Source organism: Phacochoerus africanus, chromosome 2 (assembly GCF_016906955.1).
Source record: "Phacochoerus africanus isolate WHEZ1 chromosome 2, ROS_Pafr_v1, whole genome shotgun sequence".
Lineage (NCBI taxonomy): Eukaryota > Metazoa > Chordata > Mammalia > Artiodactyla > Suidae > Phacochoerus > Phacochoerus africanus.
In genome coordinates this window covers 238,547,950-238,567,264 of record NC_062545.1, presented here as the reverse complement: position 1 = coordinate 238,567,264, position 19,315 = coordinate 238,547,950, and the positions used below count along the sequence as shown (strand labels likewise).

At 50.3% G+C, this 19,315-nt stretch overlaps 2 protein-coding genes across 4 annotated transcripts; both read left to right on the top strand.

The window, feature by feature from the left end:
* Positions 1–17: 17 nt before the first annotated feature.
* On the top strand, positions 18–13,317 carry FAM221B (family with sequence similarity 221 member B). Of its 3 annotated transcripts, none has more exons than XM_047767908.1 (7): positions 19–962; positions 3,540–4,119; positions 4,236–4,379; positions 10,819–10,929; positions 11,130–11,308; positions 11,760–11,879; positions 12,031–13,317. In XM_047767908.1, exons 2-7 carry the CDS (start codon positions 3,540–3,542, stop codon positions 12,346–12,348), a joined length of 1,452 nt encoding a protein of 483 aa, XP_047623864.1. In that variant the 5' UTR covers positions 19–962; the 3' UTR covers positions 12,349–13,317. The 3 variants fall into 3 exon arrangements, with proteins under 3 accessions (XP_047623865.1, XP_047623864.1, XP_047623866.1); XM_047767910.1 differs by having other exon boundaries at positions 22–962; positions 11,111–11,308; positions 12,031–12,301; XM_047767909.1 differs by having other exon boundaries at positions 18–962; positions 11,111–11,308; positions 11,760–12,301.
* A 3,841-nt stretch (positions 13,318–17,158) lies between these two features.
* HINT2 (histidine triad nucleotide binding protein 2) lies at positions 17,159–19,289 on the top strand. Its single transcript, XM_047767905.1, has 5 exons — positions 17,159–17,280; positions 18,490–18,630; positions 18,729–18,833; positions 18,922–18,994; positions 19,103–19,289. Exons 1-5 carry the CDS (start codon positions 17,200–17,202, stop codon positions 19,192–19,194), a joined length of 492 nt encoding a protein of 163 aa, XP_047623861.1. The 5' UTR covers positions 17,159–17,199; the 3' UTR covers positions 19,195–19,289.
* Positions 19,290–19,315: the final 26 nt, after the last annotated feature.

Here is a 19,315-nt window from a genome sequence, read left to right as displayed (position 1 = left end):
AGCTGACCCGCGGCTCCGCTCCCACCCCCGGAGGGATGGCCTGCGGTGTCCTCGCGGGCCCGGGGCCGGGGTCGGGCCGGCTGGGGCCGGGCCGGGGACCTGGGTAGGAGTTCAGGCCTGGGCGACTCCGGGCTGCGCTGGACCGGCGAAAACCAGGCCCCGCGGCGGCGGCCTCTGCCTGACGTCATATGACGCTCCGCCCCCCGGTTAGTTCTACTGGTCCTTCTTACTAAAGCCCGCCCCTGGCTCTACTCCATTGGTCTCTAACTTGTCCCTGCTGGGTTCGAACACAGACTCCGCCCCAGCCCCAGCTACCGGAGACTCTTTCTCACCCCAACCGAAGAACCCAGAAGACCCCATCGGATCTTCATAACCCCCACTGACCATCCTACAGACATCTCTAGGAACCCTCACAAACCCAGACACCAACGGACCTCCCCAGAGATATCTGCAGGCCCTCCCCAGAGACTCTCAAAAGATCCCGAAAAAACACTCACAGAGATCCCTCGAATCCCTCTTAAAAGAAGTGATCCCTCTAGGTTTCTCTCCTCTGGATCCAATGCAGTCCCCTCAGGAGACCTCGCCCACCCGTGAGGTGGCCAGACTGCTGTTGCCACGGAGACTACTGGGCGTTCCGGTTGCCACGGTGACGGATGCACTACTCCCCAGCCTGGGTTCCACAGGCTTCAGTCAAGACCCTCCCTCCTCTGGCCTGGACCCACCTCGACCCACCTCCTCCCACCCTTCAGAACTGGCCACAGCTCCTTTGCGAATTTCCGCAGGTGTCCAAGTTCCCTCCCAAAGTCGTAACTTGCAGGCAAGGCCTCTCACCACACAGCACCCGCAGCCAGGGCTCATCTACAATCAAGTGCCTCCTCTCCCTTGGGGCCAACATTTTCTTTTCCCAGCTTCAGACAAGATCCTGATCTAAGGATTTGTAACAGCTGAAACAAAGCCCAGAGGTATGTAGTCTCTCAAGTGGCCCCTCCTCCAAACTCTCATTCCCTTCTAATACTGTCTGTCTCTTCCCACCTCAGTCCAACCCCCTCCCATTTCCTGTGTTTCATCCTTATCCTCCCCCCCCCGCCCCCACGTTTCTCCACTCAGTTCCCTCCTCCCCTTCTTTTTCCTTTCCTCTCCTCCCATCCTTTGGTTCTTCACCCTCTGGCCCATTTTTCTCTTGCTAAATATCTGGCCATCTTCCTCCCCATCATCCTACCTCCTGACCCAAACTTCCCCTTTGGAAAGGCCCTGATGAGTTTAAGAAACAATAAATGTGGAGTTCCGTTGTAGCACAGCAACAACATATCCAACTAGTATCCATGAGGATGCAGCTTCTGTAGCACAGCAGCAACAAATCCAACTAGTATCCATGGTGATGCGGCTTCGATCCCTGCCCTTGCTCAGTGGATCCGGGATCTGGCCTTGCAGTGAGCTGTGATTTAGGCCATAGACGAGTTTCGGATCTGGCATTGCTATGGCTGTAGCTCCTATTTGACCCCTAGGCTGGGAGCCTCCATATGCCACAGGTGCGGCCCTAAAATGCAAAAAGGAAAGGAAGGAAGGAAGGAAGGAAGGAGAAAGAAAGAGAAAGAAAGAAAGAAGGGAGGAAGGAAGAAAGGAAGGAAGGAAGGAAGGAAGGAAAGAAAGAAAGAAAGAAAGAAAGAAAGAAAGAAAGAAAGAAAGAAAGAAAGAAAGAAAGAAAGAAAGAAAGAAAGGAAGGAAGGAAGGAAGAAAGAAAGAGAGAAAGAAAAAATGTACTATTTCTGGAGCATGGGACAAAGTAGAGAGCAAGGGAAGTTAAGGCTAGGATCCTTGGGCAGTGTGGCAAATGATGACAGGCCTTGACTGTCAGGGCCAAGAAATTTGGACCTGATCCTTAGGCTGAGGCACTAAGTGTTTTTTAAGCAAGGGAATGCCATTGTTGGGTTTGTATTTTAGAAAAGTCTCTCCCGAGTCATTGAGGAGGACTGACCCCTTGCAGACATCCTCCCAAGATAAATGAGGCACACCCCGCTCCCCACAGCATCCTGGGCTTACCCCAGCAAAACACCAACTCATTGGTAAGGTCATTTTGGTTAACTCGACTCCTATCCAGATTCTTTCAAATGAGTCCAGTGCCTGAGTAAAAGTTTTAAGATTCAGATTTTGTAAAAGTGTAAGTTTCATCAATCAATGAAAGAAAGAATGACTGAGTGGATTAATATGCTGGGAAAGGTATCAGAGAGGCAAAGTTATTACATAATTGAACTAGAAAATGATGAGAACTTGAACAAATTTGGAGAGAAAGGAAAGAATGGATTTGGGAGATATTCATTTATTTTATTTTATTTATTCAATTTTTTTTTTTTAGGGCTGCACCTGTGGCATATGGCAGTTCCCAGGCTAGGGAATCGGAGCTGTAGCTGCTGGCCTCTGCCACAGCCCCAGCAACGCCAGATCCAAGCTGCATCTGCGAGCTACACCACAGCTCATGGCAACGCCAGATCCTCAACCCACTGAGCAAGGCCAGGGATCGAACCTGCATCCTTATGGATACTAGTCAGATTTGTTAGTGCTGAGCCATGATGGGAACTCCTGGGGGGTATTTAGAAGATAGGAAATAGAGTCCTTGGTCTCCATTTGAAGATAAGGGCTGAGGGGAAAGGAAAAGACAAGGACAATTCTCAGGGTTCAGTTTTGATGCCCTGTGGGACATCCATTTAGCAACACCCAGAGGCAGTTGGTATGACTATGAAGTACAGGTGTTTAAAGAGTTATGAGCTGGAAATATGGATTTCGGAGTTATCAGCATACAGCTGGAAGTAGCTGAAGCCTTGAAATGAATGACATCACCAGAGGTTGCGGTCCCTAGACAAAAACTAGACTGTGGTCAGGGCCCTGCCTATTGCATCATGGCATTCTCCTGCACTCTTGGGAGCAAACTCCCACTTTGGCCTGGTTTTTCCAATCTCTAGAACTCCACAGCCTGACTTCCATGGGCCAAAAGGTATGCCCAGAGCCCAGCTCTTGGAGGAGCCAAGACACTATGTTCAGCACGCCTCCTCTGCTACCATCTACTGATGGGATTCTGACTGCTTCGGCCTTTCAATGTGTCCTTTGGGGTCTAGGTACATGCATGAACCTCCTAGCACCATACCCTGACCCAGAGCTCCTCTGGCTTCTCCCTTATATCTCAGGGGCACTGAAAATCTTATGGTGGAGTTCTCATTGTGGCTCAGCAGAAGTGAACCTGACTGGTATCCATGAGGATGTGGGTTCGATCCCTGACCTCGCTCAGTGGATCAGGGATCTGGCGTTGCCTTGAGCTGTGGTGTAGGTCACAGACGTGGCTCAGATCTGGCATTGCGGTGGCTGTGGCATAGGCCGACAACTATAGCTCCGATTTGACCCCTATCCTGGGAGCCTCCATATGGCACAGATGTGGCCCTAGAAACAAAAAAACAAAACCTTATGGTGATTCCACAGCCCCTGTGAATCCTAACTTGCAGCCCTTCCAATCCCAACCTAATGAAACCTGTACCCTATTCTACCACTAGATGGAAGCAGACAAGGGCACAGAAGAGACTCATGTCACCACAGAGGATGCAGAAGAGCACCCTTCTTCAAAGGACCCCACTGCTGAGGACTCACAGGAGCCCCCTATCCCTGAAATCCCCTTAGAGCCCCTTGCCTCCAAATCTCATATAGTGCCATCCACTTCCCAGATCCCTTTAGAGACCCACACCTCTGAAACCCCTTTGGAGCCTTCCATCCCTGGGACCCCTTTAGCACACTCTGCCTCTGAGGTCCCTCTGGAGACTCCAATCTCGAAGGTCCCAGAGAAAGACCTTACTTTTCATACTTCATCACGAAGCCCTGTCCCTGGCTCTTCCTCCAATGATCTGAAGAAAGACCTCCTCTGTCACTCTCCGTCCAGTGAGGACACCTCTGAGTCCGAGGGCCTTCAAAAGCACCCCCTTTCAGGCCCTCCAGCCCAGGTGCACCTGGACACATCTGCAAAAGAGAGGGAAGAGGAAGAAGAGAGCAAGAAAGGGGTGAATGCCACTGACAGAACCACTCACAAAGCACAGCATGAACACCAGCAGGGCAAGAAGAAGAGGAAGAAAGGAGTCAGCCGTAATTGCTCCTGCCCTTTTCTGCTTTCTCATCACTGTCTTTGACCTGCCCCAGGAGGAGGAGATTGGGTTATTCTTTGACCCTGCCCCTCCTTTTAGGGCCTTCTCACTTCCCAGGTTATGCCGTACACCCAGTGGTCCCTGCTCAGCAGGCAGAGCTGGGAGAAGCAGTGAAGGCAGTGCACAGAGAGAAGTGTGGTGCTCAGGTGAATTATCTTTTCCAGTGGGAGAAGGATGCAGCCCTGAATGCCATCCAGACAGGTGAGCTCAAGCAACCTTTCAAGGGCCTATGACAGGCTCGATGGATGGCTACCCCCTGTGGAAATGGCAGTGACACCTGCCTAGGAATTTGGAGGGGAGCAGGCAAGTAGGCCAAGGTAGACAAAGATGGATGCAGACAAAAAGTGGGGATATTCACATCAAGCCCAGGCAGGAACAGGTGGCTGAACTAGGGCACAGAGACCCTGCACCAAACAGACCCTAAGGCAGAGATGGCCCAGGACCCTGGACAGGTTCTAGGAGACTGGTTGCTCTGATGGAGCAAAAGGCCTTAGTCTTCTTGGTGGAACTCCATTAAAAGGCTGTCATCCTTGCATGCCAGACCCATGGTCATCTGGAAACCCAAAGCTTTTATTTATGTATTTATTTTTATTTTTTTGTTGTTGTTGTCTTTTTTGCCTTTTTCTAGGGCCGCTTCCCACGGCATATGGAGGTTCCCAGGCTAGGGGTCTAATCGGAGATATAGCCACCGGCCACGCCAGAGCCACAGCAACTCGGGATCTGAGCCGCATCTGCAACCTACATCAGAGCTCACGGCAACGCCAGATCCTTAACCCACTGAGCAAGGCCAGGGATCAAACCTGCAACCTCATGGTTCCTAGTCAGATTCGTTAACCACTGCATCATGATGGGAACTCCCATGGAAACCCAAAGCTTTGAGTCTCCTCACTAAGGAGGAGAGCCATGTCTTTTTGTCCTGTTGATTCCAAGTCTCAGCCCAGAGTCAGTACTTTGGACAGTCCCGTTAGAGGCAGGCTGGGCTTCTCTATGTCTGTATACGAAGGATGTGCAAACAAACTCATGTGAACATACGCCATCCTGTGTGTGTGCACCTGTGTTACTGAATTTCATGGCTACAGGAATTATCTTTCATAAGAGCGCCACCCTGACCTGCTATAAGGATCTGGGGGGCGATTTCTAGGCTGAATTCAATAGATATCATTGCATTGTTTGGTTTGCCACACTTCCTTTTTCCTTACGATGGGAATAGAGTTATGTCCAAACTAGATGGACCCGAGATATAAAAGACAACCAGGTAATTCTATGTTCTTGTTCCTCCTCCATGTAATTTGCTTTCTTCATTCCCACGCAGGGACCCGCCCCACTCCACCTTGGCCACAAAAGTCAGTGAACTCGTTTGTTTCTCAGTCTCCTTTCAGGCATTGAAATAGCCTTGCTTATTTAACATCTTCTGGCACTCTCATTTATTCTTCGTGCACATGCAGAGGCTGTTCAGTCTCTGGATTTTCCTTCTCTGAACCTCTGATCTACTACTCCCCACTCTTCAAGGCCACTGCGTTTCTTCAGATTGAACATCATTTTCCTGTCTAAAAAGGCAGTTTTATATACAAATTTAAGTGTCATTCAATCCAGAACAAAGGTATTTTGGGTTCCCTTTGAATTGGGGAGGATCTTGAGCCCCTGGAGACTCCAAGGGACTCCCTAACAGTATAGGAGATGTGTAGAGAATTAGCAAGGATAAGCTTTTCTTTTATTCATTAGTAATTTCTTTCTTTCTTTTCCTTTTTTTTTTTTTTTTTTTAAGAGCTGCACCCAAAGCATATAGAGGTTCCCAGGCTAGGGATTGAATAGGAGCTACAGGTTCCAGTCTATACCACAGCCACACCAATGCCAGATCCAAGCCGCGTCTATGATCTACACTGCAGCTCCTGGCAATGCCAGATCCTTAACCCACTGAGCGAGGCCAGGGATCAAACCCACAACCTCATGGTTCCCAGTCAGATTCATTTCCCCTGCGCCACAACAGGAACTTGTCATTTATTTATTGAGCACCAATTATGTGCCAGGCATTGGGCTAGCTGTGGAGATGATGGTGCTGGTAGGATTTCAGAGACAAAATCCCTCAAATAATTTGCACTCTAATAAGACACAAATAAGTAAAAGGACAATTATATTCACTCTAATAACTGCAGTGATTGAGGTCAGCCCAGAGTGCTGCATGAGCAGAGAAAAGGGGCACCCAGTCTTGGGGGCTCAGGGAAGGGATGCCTTCTCATCTGAAATCTGTAAGGTAAGAAAGGGTGGCCAGATAAAAAGGGGGGTGAGGAAGTTCCCGTCGTGGCTCGGTGGTTAACGAATCCGACTAGGAACATGAGGTTGGCAGGTTTGATCCCTGGCCTCGCTCAGTGGGTTAAGGATCCAGCGTTGCTGTGGGCTGTGGTGTAGGTCACAGATGCGGCTCAGATCCTGTGTTGCTGTGGCTGTGGTGTAGGCCGTCAGCTACAGCTCCGATTAGATCCCTAGCCTGGGAACCTCCATATGCTGTGGGTGCAGCCCTAGAAAAGACAAAAATACAAAAAAAAATTGGGGTGAGATGAGACAAGACAGGGCTAGGCACCGGTAGGGAACTGCAAGCACTGCAGTGTATTGCTGCATAGAGTGTTGGCCAGAGTAGCCCAGCTCAGCACTGGAAGGGCAGAACTGCACAGGCATTTCTGCGCCAAGCTCAAGAATGGGGATTATATTCTGAAAGCAGCTGAGATGCAATCAAAAATTTTAAATAGAACAATAACATGAACAGATTTGTGTTTTTCAAAGATCCTCTGGCAGGAGGATAGACTGGAGACAGGAAGACTATGCTGTGAGGCACTAGTAATAATCCAGCTCAGAAGTGGGTGGGCAGAGGTAGGGAGAAGTAAGAAAGAGATTCAACAAATGTAAGAGGGAGTTCCTGTTGTGGCTCAGCAGAAACGAACTTGACTAGTATTGATGAGGATGTGGGTTCTATCCCTGGCCCTGCTCAGCCAGTTAAGGACCTGGTGTCATTGTGAGCTGTGGTATAGGGCACAGACGCAGCTTGGATCCTGCGTAGCTGTGGCTGTGGTGTAGGCCAGCAGGTGTAGGTCAGATTCGACTCCTAGCCTGGGAACTTCCATATGCTGCACCCGTGGCCCTAAAATGAAAGAAAGAAGGAAGGAAGGAAAGAAAGAAAGAAAAGACAGGAAGAAAGGAAGGAAGAAAAAGAGAGAGGGAGGAAGGAAAGAAAGGCAGGCTGAGAAAGTAAAACTGACCACTGGATCACTGGATGGATAGGATAGGACAGAAGGACATGCCTGGAATGACGCCTAGGTTTTTGGCTTTAGTTACTGATTGGATGATGGTGCCATTATCTGAATGCCTAAAACAGAGTAGGTGTTTGATAACTGTATTGGATGAACAGAGGACAAAGGACGAGGAATTCCTTCCTAGTTTGTAAGGAATCTTTGGCTATAACACATCCGCAGTGTTGTGAAACATGCTGGAGAAAGAGTCTAGTAGGCAGCTGGCTCTGCGGTTCTAAAGCTCAGGGGAGAGGTCAGGGTGGAGACATCCTTGGGTAAAGGCAGCCGTATGTTGTGTGGAGATGCTTTAGGCATAAAGAGATGTTATTATGCAAATGAGACCATGTGATCTGTGATTGTGAAATTCAATGTGTCCTGTAGAGTTGGAACCCCCACCCCCACCCCCGCATCCTGGATAATGTCCCCTCCCCCTGCCAGCCCCTGTCCAATCATAACAGGAAGAGGGTTTGGAATCAGGGCAGAGCCAAAAGCCCTACTCTGGAATACACAGCCCACTGTGTATTGTCCCACTTTGAGGGGATTAGAGAGTCTGAGGTAACAGCTGCCACTCCCCCAGTTCAGACTCCAGTTTTCTTCATCTGAAAGGTGGGCAGTGACTCCCACATTAGTGCTTGAACTTGACTCTCCCAGGCCCTGAGGCTGGGCTTTGTTTGGTCTTCGGGCACTAGACCTTGTTCACCTCTGCACCTCTTCTGTTCCTCCACTGTATCCTGCTATTCCGGGCAGAGTTTAGATTCCCTCTAGCGGAATCTGGTCCCCACCCACCTCCATTGTGACCTGGCCTAAACTCTGCCTTTTCAACCAAGCTTCCCTGGTGTAACGGGGCACTACGCTGTCAGTGTCAAGACGGAAGCATCAAAGTCAAAAGCCACATCTGGACAGGTTTCTGACCCTGAGAGACCATGGGTAAGACAAGAAAACTGAGTTTGACATTTAGGCACAGAATTGTAGATTGTGGTCCTGGTCAGAGTCAAAGACCAGAAGACACTAACTCCTATTCTCCTTACAGAACTTCTGGGGCTTTGCCTGGAATACTGGATCTCTCCTCCCTCCTGAAGGAACTTTCTGTCTTTTTTTTTTTTTTTTTGGCTTTTTAGGGCCACACCCATGACACATGGAAGTTCCAGGCTAGGGGTCGAATAGGTGCCAGCCTACACCTCATCCACAGCAACATAGGATCCAAGCCCTGTCTACGACCTACACCACAGCTCACAGCAACACTGGATCCCTGACCCACTGAGTGAGGCCAGGGATCACACCCACATCCTCAGGGATACTAGTCGGATTCGTTTCCACTGCACCACAAAATTCCCCAAAGGAATTTTCTCATTTACCAATTCAGTCAAGCAATCTGTGTTCTTTGGGCACCTCTTTTGTGCCAGGCCCTATGCTAGGGCTAGAGACATCAATGAAAAGACAGACCCTTCCTTAGGGGAACTCAGTTTAACAGGAATACAAGTGACGAGTCCATTACAAAGCAATGCATTCTGGTAGCAGTAGCACAAGGGCCAGGGAAGGCAAGAAGAGGGGCCCCTACACAGACCAAAATCAGCAACAACTTTTTGGTGGAGGTGACACTTCATTAGATTCTTTTTTTTTGGCTTTTTAGGGCCACACCCATGGCACATGGAGGTCCCCAGGCCAGGGGTCAAATTGAGCTGCAGCCCCTGGCCACAGCCACAGCCACAGCCACGAAGGATCCGAGCCGCATGTGTGACCTACCCCACAGCCCACGGCAATGCCAGATCCTCATCCCACTGAGTGAGACCAGGGACTGAACCTGCAACCTCATGGTTCCCAGTCGGATTCATCTCCCCTGCGCCATGACGGGAACTCCCATGAGAGCCTTTAAATGGGAATAAGAGTCCTACAGCTCAAGGCCCCACCCCTTTCGGGGAGGGGCCTTGGAAATCTTGGCTAGAAGTTGGGGTACTCTCAGCTCTCGTGCAGGATGAGAAGACCTGAGTGGGAAGTGCTCTGGTTCTCTTCCCATGTTTACGCAGCGCCACCCCTGCCTTCTAGCGAGACTGACAGTGAAGCCAGAAGGTTTAGATCTCACCACTGCAACCAGGTGCTCAAGGGGGGCGGCCTCTTGCTGCTCTCGGGGACCGATCCATGCCTCCTTTCTTAGCCTCATACCCTTATATTTTTTTGCTCTTCACCCCTCATGACTTCTGGCCTCTCCCATCCTCGTGACCCTGGGGGGACCACAGACAGCACTTCTCAAGTTCACAGAGGGTATTCATTCAGGGAAGGCAAGTATGAAGGTGCCAACCTGGAGAAGTGAGAGGAGCCCTCCTCCTACCCCCCAGCACCAGGGCTGCCCAACCTCCTCCTCCTCTTCAGGTCCCTTCAATACCACGCTCCTCAGGCGCCAATCCCCACCCATCATCTGCCCTTCCCCTCACCTGAGACCCATCAAGGAAACAAAGCAAAGGGGGGCTCTAACATCGGGAGGGGAGGAGATGAGAATCCCACAGTCACAGAGAACTCAGCGGAATACATGCTCATCATCAAACAAGATTCACTTACAATCTTCCTGCTTAGAAGTGAAGACTGGCTTTGGGCCCCTCTGACAGGCTGACACACAGGGAGTGGATCCTAGGGTGGGAAAGGATCTGAAGACACTTGTGGGGAGATGAGAACAGCTTGGGGGGAAAAGTCTTCAAGGTGGAGGGATGAGACTCATGGGTGGAGATAGAAACATGGGCGGGGAGGTGAGAGCCCCTAGAGGGGAGCTTAGGCTATTTTCCATCTTTTTTTTTTTTTGCTGTTGTTGTTGTTGTTGTTTTGCCATTTCTTGGGCTGCTCCCGCAGCATATGGAGGTTCCAAGGCTAGGGGTCTAATCAGAGCTGTAGCTGCTGGCCTACGCCAAAGCCACAGCAACACAGGATCCAAGCCGCGTCTGCCACCTACACCACAGCTCACGGCAACGCCGGATCCTTAACCCACCGAGCAAGGGCAGGGACCAAACCCGCAACCTCATGGTTCCTAGTCGGATTCGTTAACCACTGTGCCATGACAGGAACTCTGCTATTTTCCTTCTTATTTTTCCTCATTTTTTTTTGTCTTTTGTCTTTTTAGGGCCACACCCGTGGCATATGGAGGTTCCCAAGCTAGGGGTCGAATCAGAGCTGTAGCCACAGCCACAGCAACGCAAGATCCCACCCGTGTCTGCGACCTATACCACAGCTCACAGCCACGCCACATCCTTAACCCACTGAGCAAGGCCAGGGATTGAATCTGCAACCTCATGGTTCCTAGTTGGATTCGTTTCCACTGCACCACAACGGGAACTCCTTTACTTTTCCTTATTACTCAATCCCTCCACACCCAGGTCTCTATATCGGCTGGCGCTGCCCCCATTATCTATGGGACTGTTTCCGGATCGGGGAGGAGTCCAAGTGCTTTTGTGGACACTTGCTGAGAGAGCACCAGATCATCTCAGGTAGGGGGGACGGGACCAGCACTCATTGGCATGGAGGGGTAACTGTCCTCTGTCATGTGCTGGGATGTATGAGAGCAAGTGGCGGGGGGGGGGGGGTTGGTTTGGGGGAGGGGACTGACATGGGAAGGCCAGGCCCGGTCAGGTGCTGGTCTTACCCCACCACCCATACCCCTCCCCATAGACATATCTGTGCCCTGCAGTGTGGGCCAGTGCCGCTGCCTCGTGTTCTGCTTTATCCCATCACGCCCAGAGGAGGTGGGTGAGTTCTGGCTCAAAAGACGGGCCACCTTTGACCCCAGGGCTTGGAGGGCCCAGTGTCGCTGCAAACACAGCCACGAAGACCACGCAGCTACCGGGTCCCATTCCTGCAGGGTCAGAGGTATCTTCCAGGGCAAGGGGAGCTCAGGGGTGGGCATGAGTGGAGACAGGTTGCAAACAGTTTGGGGATGTGGATGGGGGTGCTGGGAAGAGGGACTTGGGCTTGCGGTGGGTGAAGAAGAGATGAGAATGTTGTCAGCCCCTGAGGAAGCCCCAATTCCCTTTACTTGTCTTTTTATTTTTTTTTAAGGGCGGCACCTGCGGCATATGGAGGTTTCCAGGCTAGGGGTCAAATCGGAGCTGCAGCTGCCGGCCTATGCCACAGCCACAGCAACACGGGATCCAAGCCATGTCTGCCATCTACACCAGAGCTCACAGCAACACCAGATCCTTCACCTACCAAACGAGGCCAGGGATCGAACCTGCAACCTCATGGTTCCTAGTCAGATTCGTTTCTGCTGCGCCATGACGGGCACTCCCCTTTATATTTCTTGGCCACCCCCTTGCCTTAGGCTGTTGCTGCAGCTGCTTTGAGTCTAATTTCCTCTGTGCGGCCTGTGACCGGCGCTGGGAGGAACATGAAACTTTCTTTGAGACCGAGGAGACGCGGCGGCGAGGAGGGAGGCCTCACGGTGAGGGGGCGATGATGTGGGATAGGGGCCCAATTCCGGGCCGGTCATCAGAAGGCCTGGCAGGAAGGCACTTCTGCCTTCAACCATGCCATCCAAGACTCCTTTACCCTCCCTCCCTGCATCCCATACCCACACCACTTTCCACCCCCAGGAGCAGACCACACGCCTTTCGCAGAGATGTCTACCCTCCGAGAGGCCATCAGCAACAACTCTGACTCGGAGGCCCCCCAGAAGCAGGCGCCCTCTGACCATCCCCACTCCTACCCTAGTCCCCCTGGGCTCCCACCCACCGTCCGGCCTGGCCCCATGTCTGGGCCCCGTACCTGACCCTTTGACCTCTGCTCTTCCCTCCTCCAGGGACAGACACTGTCAATGCCTGGTGCAGGCCTCTGTGATCCACAATAAAAGGAAAGCCACTGGCAGCTGCCTGGTTCTGTGTGAGGCAGATAGAGCTCCCCCCCAGGGATAGGCTCCTTCGGACCTTCGAGTCCACACCACCTACTGAGGCGAGAGAGCAGACCAGGTGGGAGAGAGGCTGGATCGGGTCATCCGCCTCCTCCACACCCACATTCAAGAAGGGAGGGGATCTCAAGGATAGAGTGAGCAGTGATGTTAGAGACAGCCGGGGGCTCCAGTTAAGACAAAGGCTGAAAAGTGGCCACTGGATTTTGCAATGAGAAGGCCTCTGGTGACTTTAGCGAGAGTAGTTTCAGTGGTGCAGTGGAGGCAGGAACCAAACAGCAGTGCGTGTGAAGGAATTTTTGTAAGAAGCTTAGATGAAAAGAGCAGGGAAGAAGTCAGACAATAGCTACAGGGGGATGTGGAGTCAAGCAAGCATTTTTTCGGAGGAAAAAGGGAGGGGCCAGTAGAGAAAAAGACCTTGAAGGATGCAGAAGAGAGAGATGCCTGGTGAGGCCAGATCCCAAAGATGGAAGAAAGGGATGAGGTCAAGGCACAGGTGAAGGGATTCACTCTGGACAGGAGATACCACTCCCTAAGGGAAGGAGGGAAGGAAGGAAGGAAGGAGCCTCCACTGAGCTACAGTGAGTAGGATCTTGTGGAAATTCCCCTGTAAAGGAGGAGACAAGGTGAGTTGCTGGTGAGGGAGGAGAGAGAGAAGAGTGGGCAGTAGGAGACGGGAAGAGAGCAGTAAAGGTTTGGAAAGACGAATGAGAGGCACTGGAGAAAAACCTAACCAGTGGGTCATTCAGGTACAGGTGGAAACAGGAACCTAGTTAGAGAAGCAAAGAAGCCAAATATTTAGATTAATGGGTGGTGATGGGAAGGGTGGCAGGGAGAATGATCAGGAAAATAAGGCGAAAGACCAGGCAGAATGGCCATCATCAAAAAGTCGACAAACAGGGAGTTCCCTTGTGGTGCCATAGGTTAAGCATCGGGTGGTGTCACTGTAGCAGCTTGGGTCACTCTGTGGCACAGGTTCAATCCCTGGCCTGGAAACTTCCACAGGCCCCAGGCACAGCCCAAAATAAATAAATAAATAAAGTCTACAAACAATAAATGCTGGAAAAGGTGTGGAGAAAAGGGAACCCTCCTACACTATTGGTGGGACTGTAAATTGGCACAACCACTATGGAGGAGAGTATGGAAGTTCCTCAGAAAATTCAATATAGAACTACCATATAATCCAGCAATCCCACTCCTGGGCATATATCTGAACAGAACAACAACTCAAAAAGATACATGCACCCCAATGTTAATTGCAGCACTATTTATATAGCCATGATATGAAAGCAACCTAAATGTCCATCGACAGTGGAATGGATAAAGATGTGGTACATATATACAATGGAATATTACTCAGCCATAAAAAAGAACAAAATGCCATTTGCAGAAACATGCATGGACCTCGAGATTATCATACTAAGTGGAGTAAGTCAAAGACAAATATCGTATGGTATCACTTATATGTGGAATCTTAAAAAATGATATGAATGAACTAATTTATGAAACAAAAAGACTCAAAGACTTTGAAAACAAATTTATGCTTACCAAAGGGGAAAGGTGGGGGAAGGGATAAATTATGAGTTGGGGATTAACATATACACACTACTACATATAAAATAGAAAATTAGGAGTTCCCATCGTGGCTCAGTTGTTAACGAACCCAACCAGTAACCATAAGGTTGTAGGTTCGATCCCTGGCCTCGCTCAGTGGGTTAAGGATCCAGCATTGCCATGAGCTGTGGTGGAGGTTGCAGATGAGGCTCAGATCCCGAGTTGCTCTGGCTGTGGCTGTAGTGTAGGCCAGCAGCTACAGCTCCGATTAGACCCCTAGCCTGGGAAACTCCATGTGCCGCAGGTGCGGTCCTAAAAACAAAAAGACAAAAAAAAAAAAAACCAAAAAAACAAGGACCTACTGTGTAGTACAGGGAACTCCAATCAATATTCTGTAATAACCTTTATAGGAAAAGAATCTGGGAGTTCCCTGGTGGCTCAGGTCAAGGATCCATGGTTGTCACATGTGCTGTGGCACATGTTTAATCCCTGGCCCAGGAACTTCTGCATGCCACAGGTGCGGCTAAAAAAAAAGGAATCTGAATAAGTATATGTGTGTGTATGTATGTGTGTGTGTGTATATATATATATATATATGTATATATATATGTATGTATATATGTATATATATATAGCTGAATCATTTTGCTGTACACCTGAAACTAACACAATACTATAAACTATAGTCCAATATAAATATTAAATTTTTTTAAAAAAGGAAAATAAAGCAAAAGGAGGCTTGAGGCTGTGGAGGGAGCTGAGCATAGAAATCAGAAAAGAAAGTGAAGCCAGGAAGCAATTGACAGATTGAAAACAGGAACAATCGAAGGAACAGAAGTCTCTAATGAGGTCCCACAGCAGATGTAGTGGCAGGGATTAAAGTACAGGAAATAAGGGCCAGAACCTGCAGCTTTCAGATGAGAGCAGCTGCAAGTGATCGCAAGGGCCTGGAATGGCGAATGCTGTGGGCCAGGGGCCAGAATCGGTGAATGTGGGGGAGTGACCAGGAAGCCCATAGATGATTTTTATGGGGAATAGGAGAGTCTCACACTAATGGGCTCTGTGATCATAGGCAAGTCACTTTCTCTCTCAGGGCCTCTGATTCTGGATCTATGCTACCTCTGTGCTACCTGCTCCCAGAAGAACCCAAAGAAATAACCAGTTTCCAAATGTTCTGTCCTCACCTACCACTCCTGGCTGGTTTCCTCTTCCTAGATCCCAGCACCTCTAATTTCTTGCTCTTCTCCAGAGCAGCTCTAGGGGCTGCTGCTGTTCCAAAGGCACCACAGGGAACTGCACTCTCCAGGGTACAAAAAAGGCCAGTCTACATTTCCTCACTTTTAGGGAGGCTACCTAACCTTCCAAGGAAAGGAACGTAACTCTGACTACTAGAACTCCTGGGGGAAATCACAGGGTGACGCTTGCCCTTTGAAGAAGAAAGGAATCTCTAACAGTAATATGGCTATTGAAAAGAAACCATTACTCTCTGCAGAAGTAGAATTCCTCATTACTGGTTGGTTATATGCAATTAGCACCAGGATGACGGTTTACTAAAATCAATTCAACAATAAAGAAATGGTTACTATGATATACCCATTCAAGGAAATATTACACCGTCATTACAAAGTATATTTACCTAGACTGTAATAATATGGGGAACTGATTGCAAATGGGAGAATAAAAATATAACATGCAATACATGTGTATTAATATATTACAGAAAAAGAAATGAAAGAAAACAACAAACGTTATTCATTCCACAAATAATTACTGAGCACCTATATATGCCAGGCCATGTACTTAAAAAAAAAAAAAACAAAAACAAAATACAGTGGTGACTGCTGTCCTGTGTTAAAGTCAGACTTAAGCTTACCTGGTGTGAGTATATTAGCATTTTGTGACCCCATGCTTTTTTGGTTTGGTTTGGTTTGGTTGTCTTTTGGGGGCCACATGCGCCACATATGGAAGTTCCCAGGCTAGGGGGTCGAATCAGAGCTACAGCTGCCTGCCTACTTCACAGCCACAGCAATGCTGGATCCAAGTCGCCTAGGGGACCTACACCACAGCTCACCGCAACATCCGTTACTTAACTCACTGAGCAAGACCAGGGATGGAACCCGCGTCCTCATGGATACCAGTCTGTTTCGTTATTCTGGGTCACAACAGGAACTCCGTAACCCCATGTTTCTGATGTCAAAATAAATATATTCCAGCAGAACGAAATATACTGACTTAGCCATAACGCATTTCCCTTGTCCTTCAAACCGACCGACTCACTGAAAATGCCAGGCACAGAGCTAACCGTATCACACACTTTTTCTGAAAGAACGAAAGAACACTGGACACATACTCCTTTGCTTAGTTGTGTGGCAAAGATAAGACACTCTTGCCTCTGCCCGTTGCAAAAAGAAAAGAAAAAAGAAAAAAAAGAAAGGAAAAAGTCAAATGCAAAAAACGGCCCTCAAAACAAACTACAGAATCTTTAGTCTTGGAATGAATATGTCAACAAACACATAAACTAAGGAGGAACTGCCCTGAGACGAGTAAGTTAACATCTTTGAAGTGGTCAAGGGTATGAAACCATGCCTGTGGGGAAAATGCTGGGTAGCTATCCCACCAGCTAAAAAAGACTCTGTCCCTATTCACCTTCAGTGCCACCCGCCCCTTTCTTCAAGGGACTCCTTGGGCCTGGGACTCCAGGGATACCGGTGGTTCCTGGAGCCAATAAGCGCCGAGTGTACCCCAGCAACCCTGCTCCGAACGCCGCCCTCCTCCAAGCCCACTCGGGAAAGAGTCTACGAACTCCGAGCCTACGAACTCCGAGCTTCTGCGCCGCTGGAGACGGAGCACCGCCCCCTTCCTCCCAACGCACAAGTGGCCCGACCCGAATAGGAGGAGTCAATACAGTAAAAATAAAAGCTCCACCACCCGCGAGCCGCTACCTAAGAAGGGCCGACATTGTGCTGAGAGCCAATTGGAGGAAAATCCCATCTCCAGGCTCCTCGGTCCTTCCAAAGGAGTGAAACTATCCAATGGTAAAGGAATTTCACGCTAACTAGAGGATGAAGCCAATAGAGTGGAAAGTTCTCCCTGGAGTTGGCAGAAGCAGCCAATCGGATGAAAAGATCTCGCTTCTACCGTGGAGGCGGAGCCAGTGGCGTGCGGGGGCCCGAGGGCACGACCCAATGGGATGGCAGGGTTCGCTCCCCGCAGCGGGCGGAGCCAATGGTCGCCGCGCTCCGATTCAGAGGGCGCAGAGCCCAAGCGCGGGGCGGGGTGGGAGGTTCCCACGGCGGAGGGGAAGATGGCGGCGGCCGTAGTGCTGGCCGCTGGGCTATGCATGGCGCGCCGGGCGCTGGCGGTTGCACGGCCGTGGGGGGCGCAGGTGAGAGGTGGCCCTGGGGCAAGGAGGGGGTCCCGCGGACTCTGACGCCCTCCAGGGCAGGAAGCCACGTTCTTCCCCAGCTCGCCCCCGCGTGCGTAGCCTTGCGGCCTTGCGGGGCGGGAGCCCAAGCGTCCTGCCGGGAGCGTTGCGCCTCCCGAGGCGCAGGCTTCAGGAGTGTGCGGTGAGGTCGGACTGGCGGTCGCGAAACCCTCGCCGAGGAAGAAGCGAACTGGCGATGACCGACGCCGTGCCCAGACCGGGGCGCCGAGGTCGGCACAGGGTCAGTGCAGCGGCTGCTGCCTTTGCCCAGCCAGCTGAACGCCTGCTCCGGGCAGCTCCTCAGTGCCCCCTGCGGGACGTGAGGTTTTTTTGTCTGGGAGCCAGTCTTCTGCTCCGTCAGGTCCCTGGCCTTCTCCTGAGCACTAGTGCTAACATCTCTTCTTCCCCCTTACCAGAGCGACTCAAGGGGTCAGATTCATCCCGTCCCATTCTCCCACAATGTGACACCTCTGACGTCAGCCTACTCTCATCCCTTGGAAAACTGGGACTTCCCTAACCTCAGTCCCCTGGGGCTGGGTTAGTTGTGTTCACTCAGCTGAACTCCTCCCTGCACTGATTCAGGGGACTGGAGTCAAAGTTCACAGTAAGAGGTCAGATGTGACACCTAGACGCCCTTGTGTCATACAGGGCAATTGTATTAAAATATGGCTAAAACAAGTAACAGCTTAAAGATCAGAAAACAAGTAATGGAATTAAGTGGAAACTTACTGAAAGGTGAGAACAAATGGAAAAAGTTCCAAGTAGTCCTAAGAGATGATGCAAACCACCCTCTTTATATTTGAAGCGGAAAGAAGGGGTTTATCTAAGGTGATTGAATAGTAAAATAGGAACTGGGACCTAAACCTCCAGGTTTTCATTCTGGATCCTTTCCCTTGAAACAGCGCTAGATTTCCTCAACACTTTAGAAGCAGTGGTCGACTGCACTGCTGAATCCTGCATTGTAATACGGCCTGTTACCTAACTAGGCCCAGCACTATCTGGCCTTGCTCTGAAATTGAGGAGCTTTTCCCCTGGTTGGGAACCACTAATAGGTTCTTGGAAGGGTGAAATTAATGCCTTTCAAAGCCCAGCCTCTGTCAGCCCCAACTGAGTACATGGGAGAGTGGTATTGCCAACTCCCTCCCGTGGGTGTGTCTGACCCACCTGCAGGTCCGAGGAGCTGCAGGTGTGACTGATGGGAATGAAGTGGCCAAGGCCCAGCGGGCAGCTCCTGGGGGAGCAGCCCCAACCATCTTCTCCCGGATCCTGGATCGAAGCCTCCCAGCTGACATTCTATATGAGGACCAGCAGGTGGGGTACCCTTAGGACCCATCCCCTTAAGAATGTCATAAATACCATCCAGTTTGTTGAACTAACATGGTGGCCTCTGGCATGTTCACTGCTCCCAGTGTCTTGTATTCCGTGATGTGGCCCCTCAGGCTCCTGTGCACTTCCTGGTCATTCCTAAGAAGCCCATTCCCCGGATTAGCCAGGCTGAAGAAGAAGACCAGCAGGTGGGAAGAACAGGGCCAGGGTTTGGCTGAGGGAAAGGTTTTGTTCCCTGTAAATGAAGCCACCTGTCTCCCTCCCCTTTCCCTGTAGCTTTTAGGACACCTTCTCCTTGTGGCAAAGAAGACAGCAAAGGCTGAAGGACTGGGAGATGGATACCGACTTGGTGAGTGACATTTGGCCCTTGAGCCCCTCACCGTGAATTGATCTAACCTCTCAATATGATCTTCATTCTTTGGCCATCTTAACCCCCTAACCCGACGCACCATTTCAGTGATCAACGATGGGAAGCTGGGTGCACAGTCTGTGTATCACCTGCACATTCATGTACTTGGGGGCAGACAGCTCCAGTGGCCTCCAGGTTGAACCTACCAAAGGACCAAGGACCCCAGACCTGGATGCTTGGACGGGGTAGGGAAATAACAGGACCCAGTGATGCCAATAAACTTGTTCTCCCTCAATTCTGGATCCCTGTCTTAAATATATA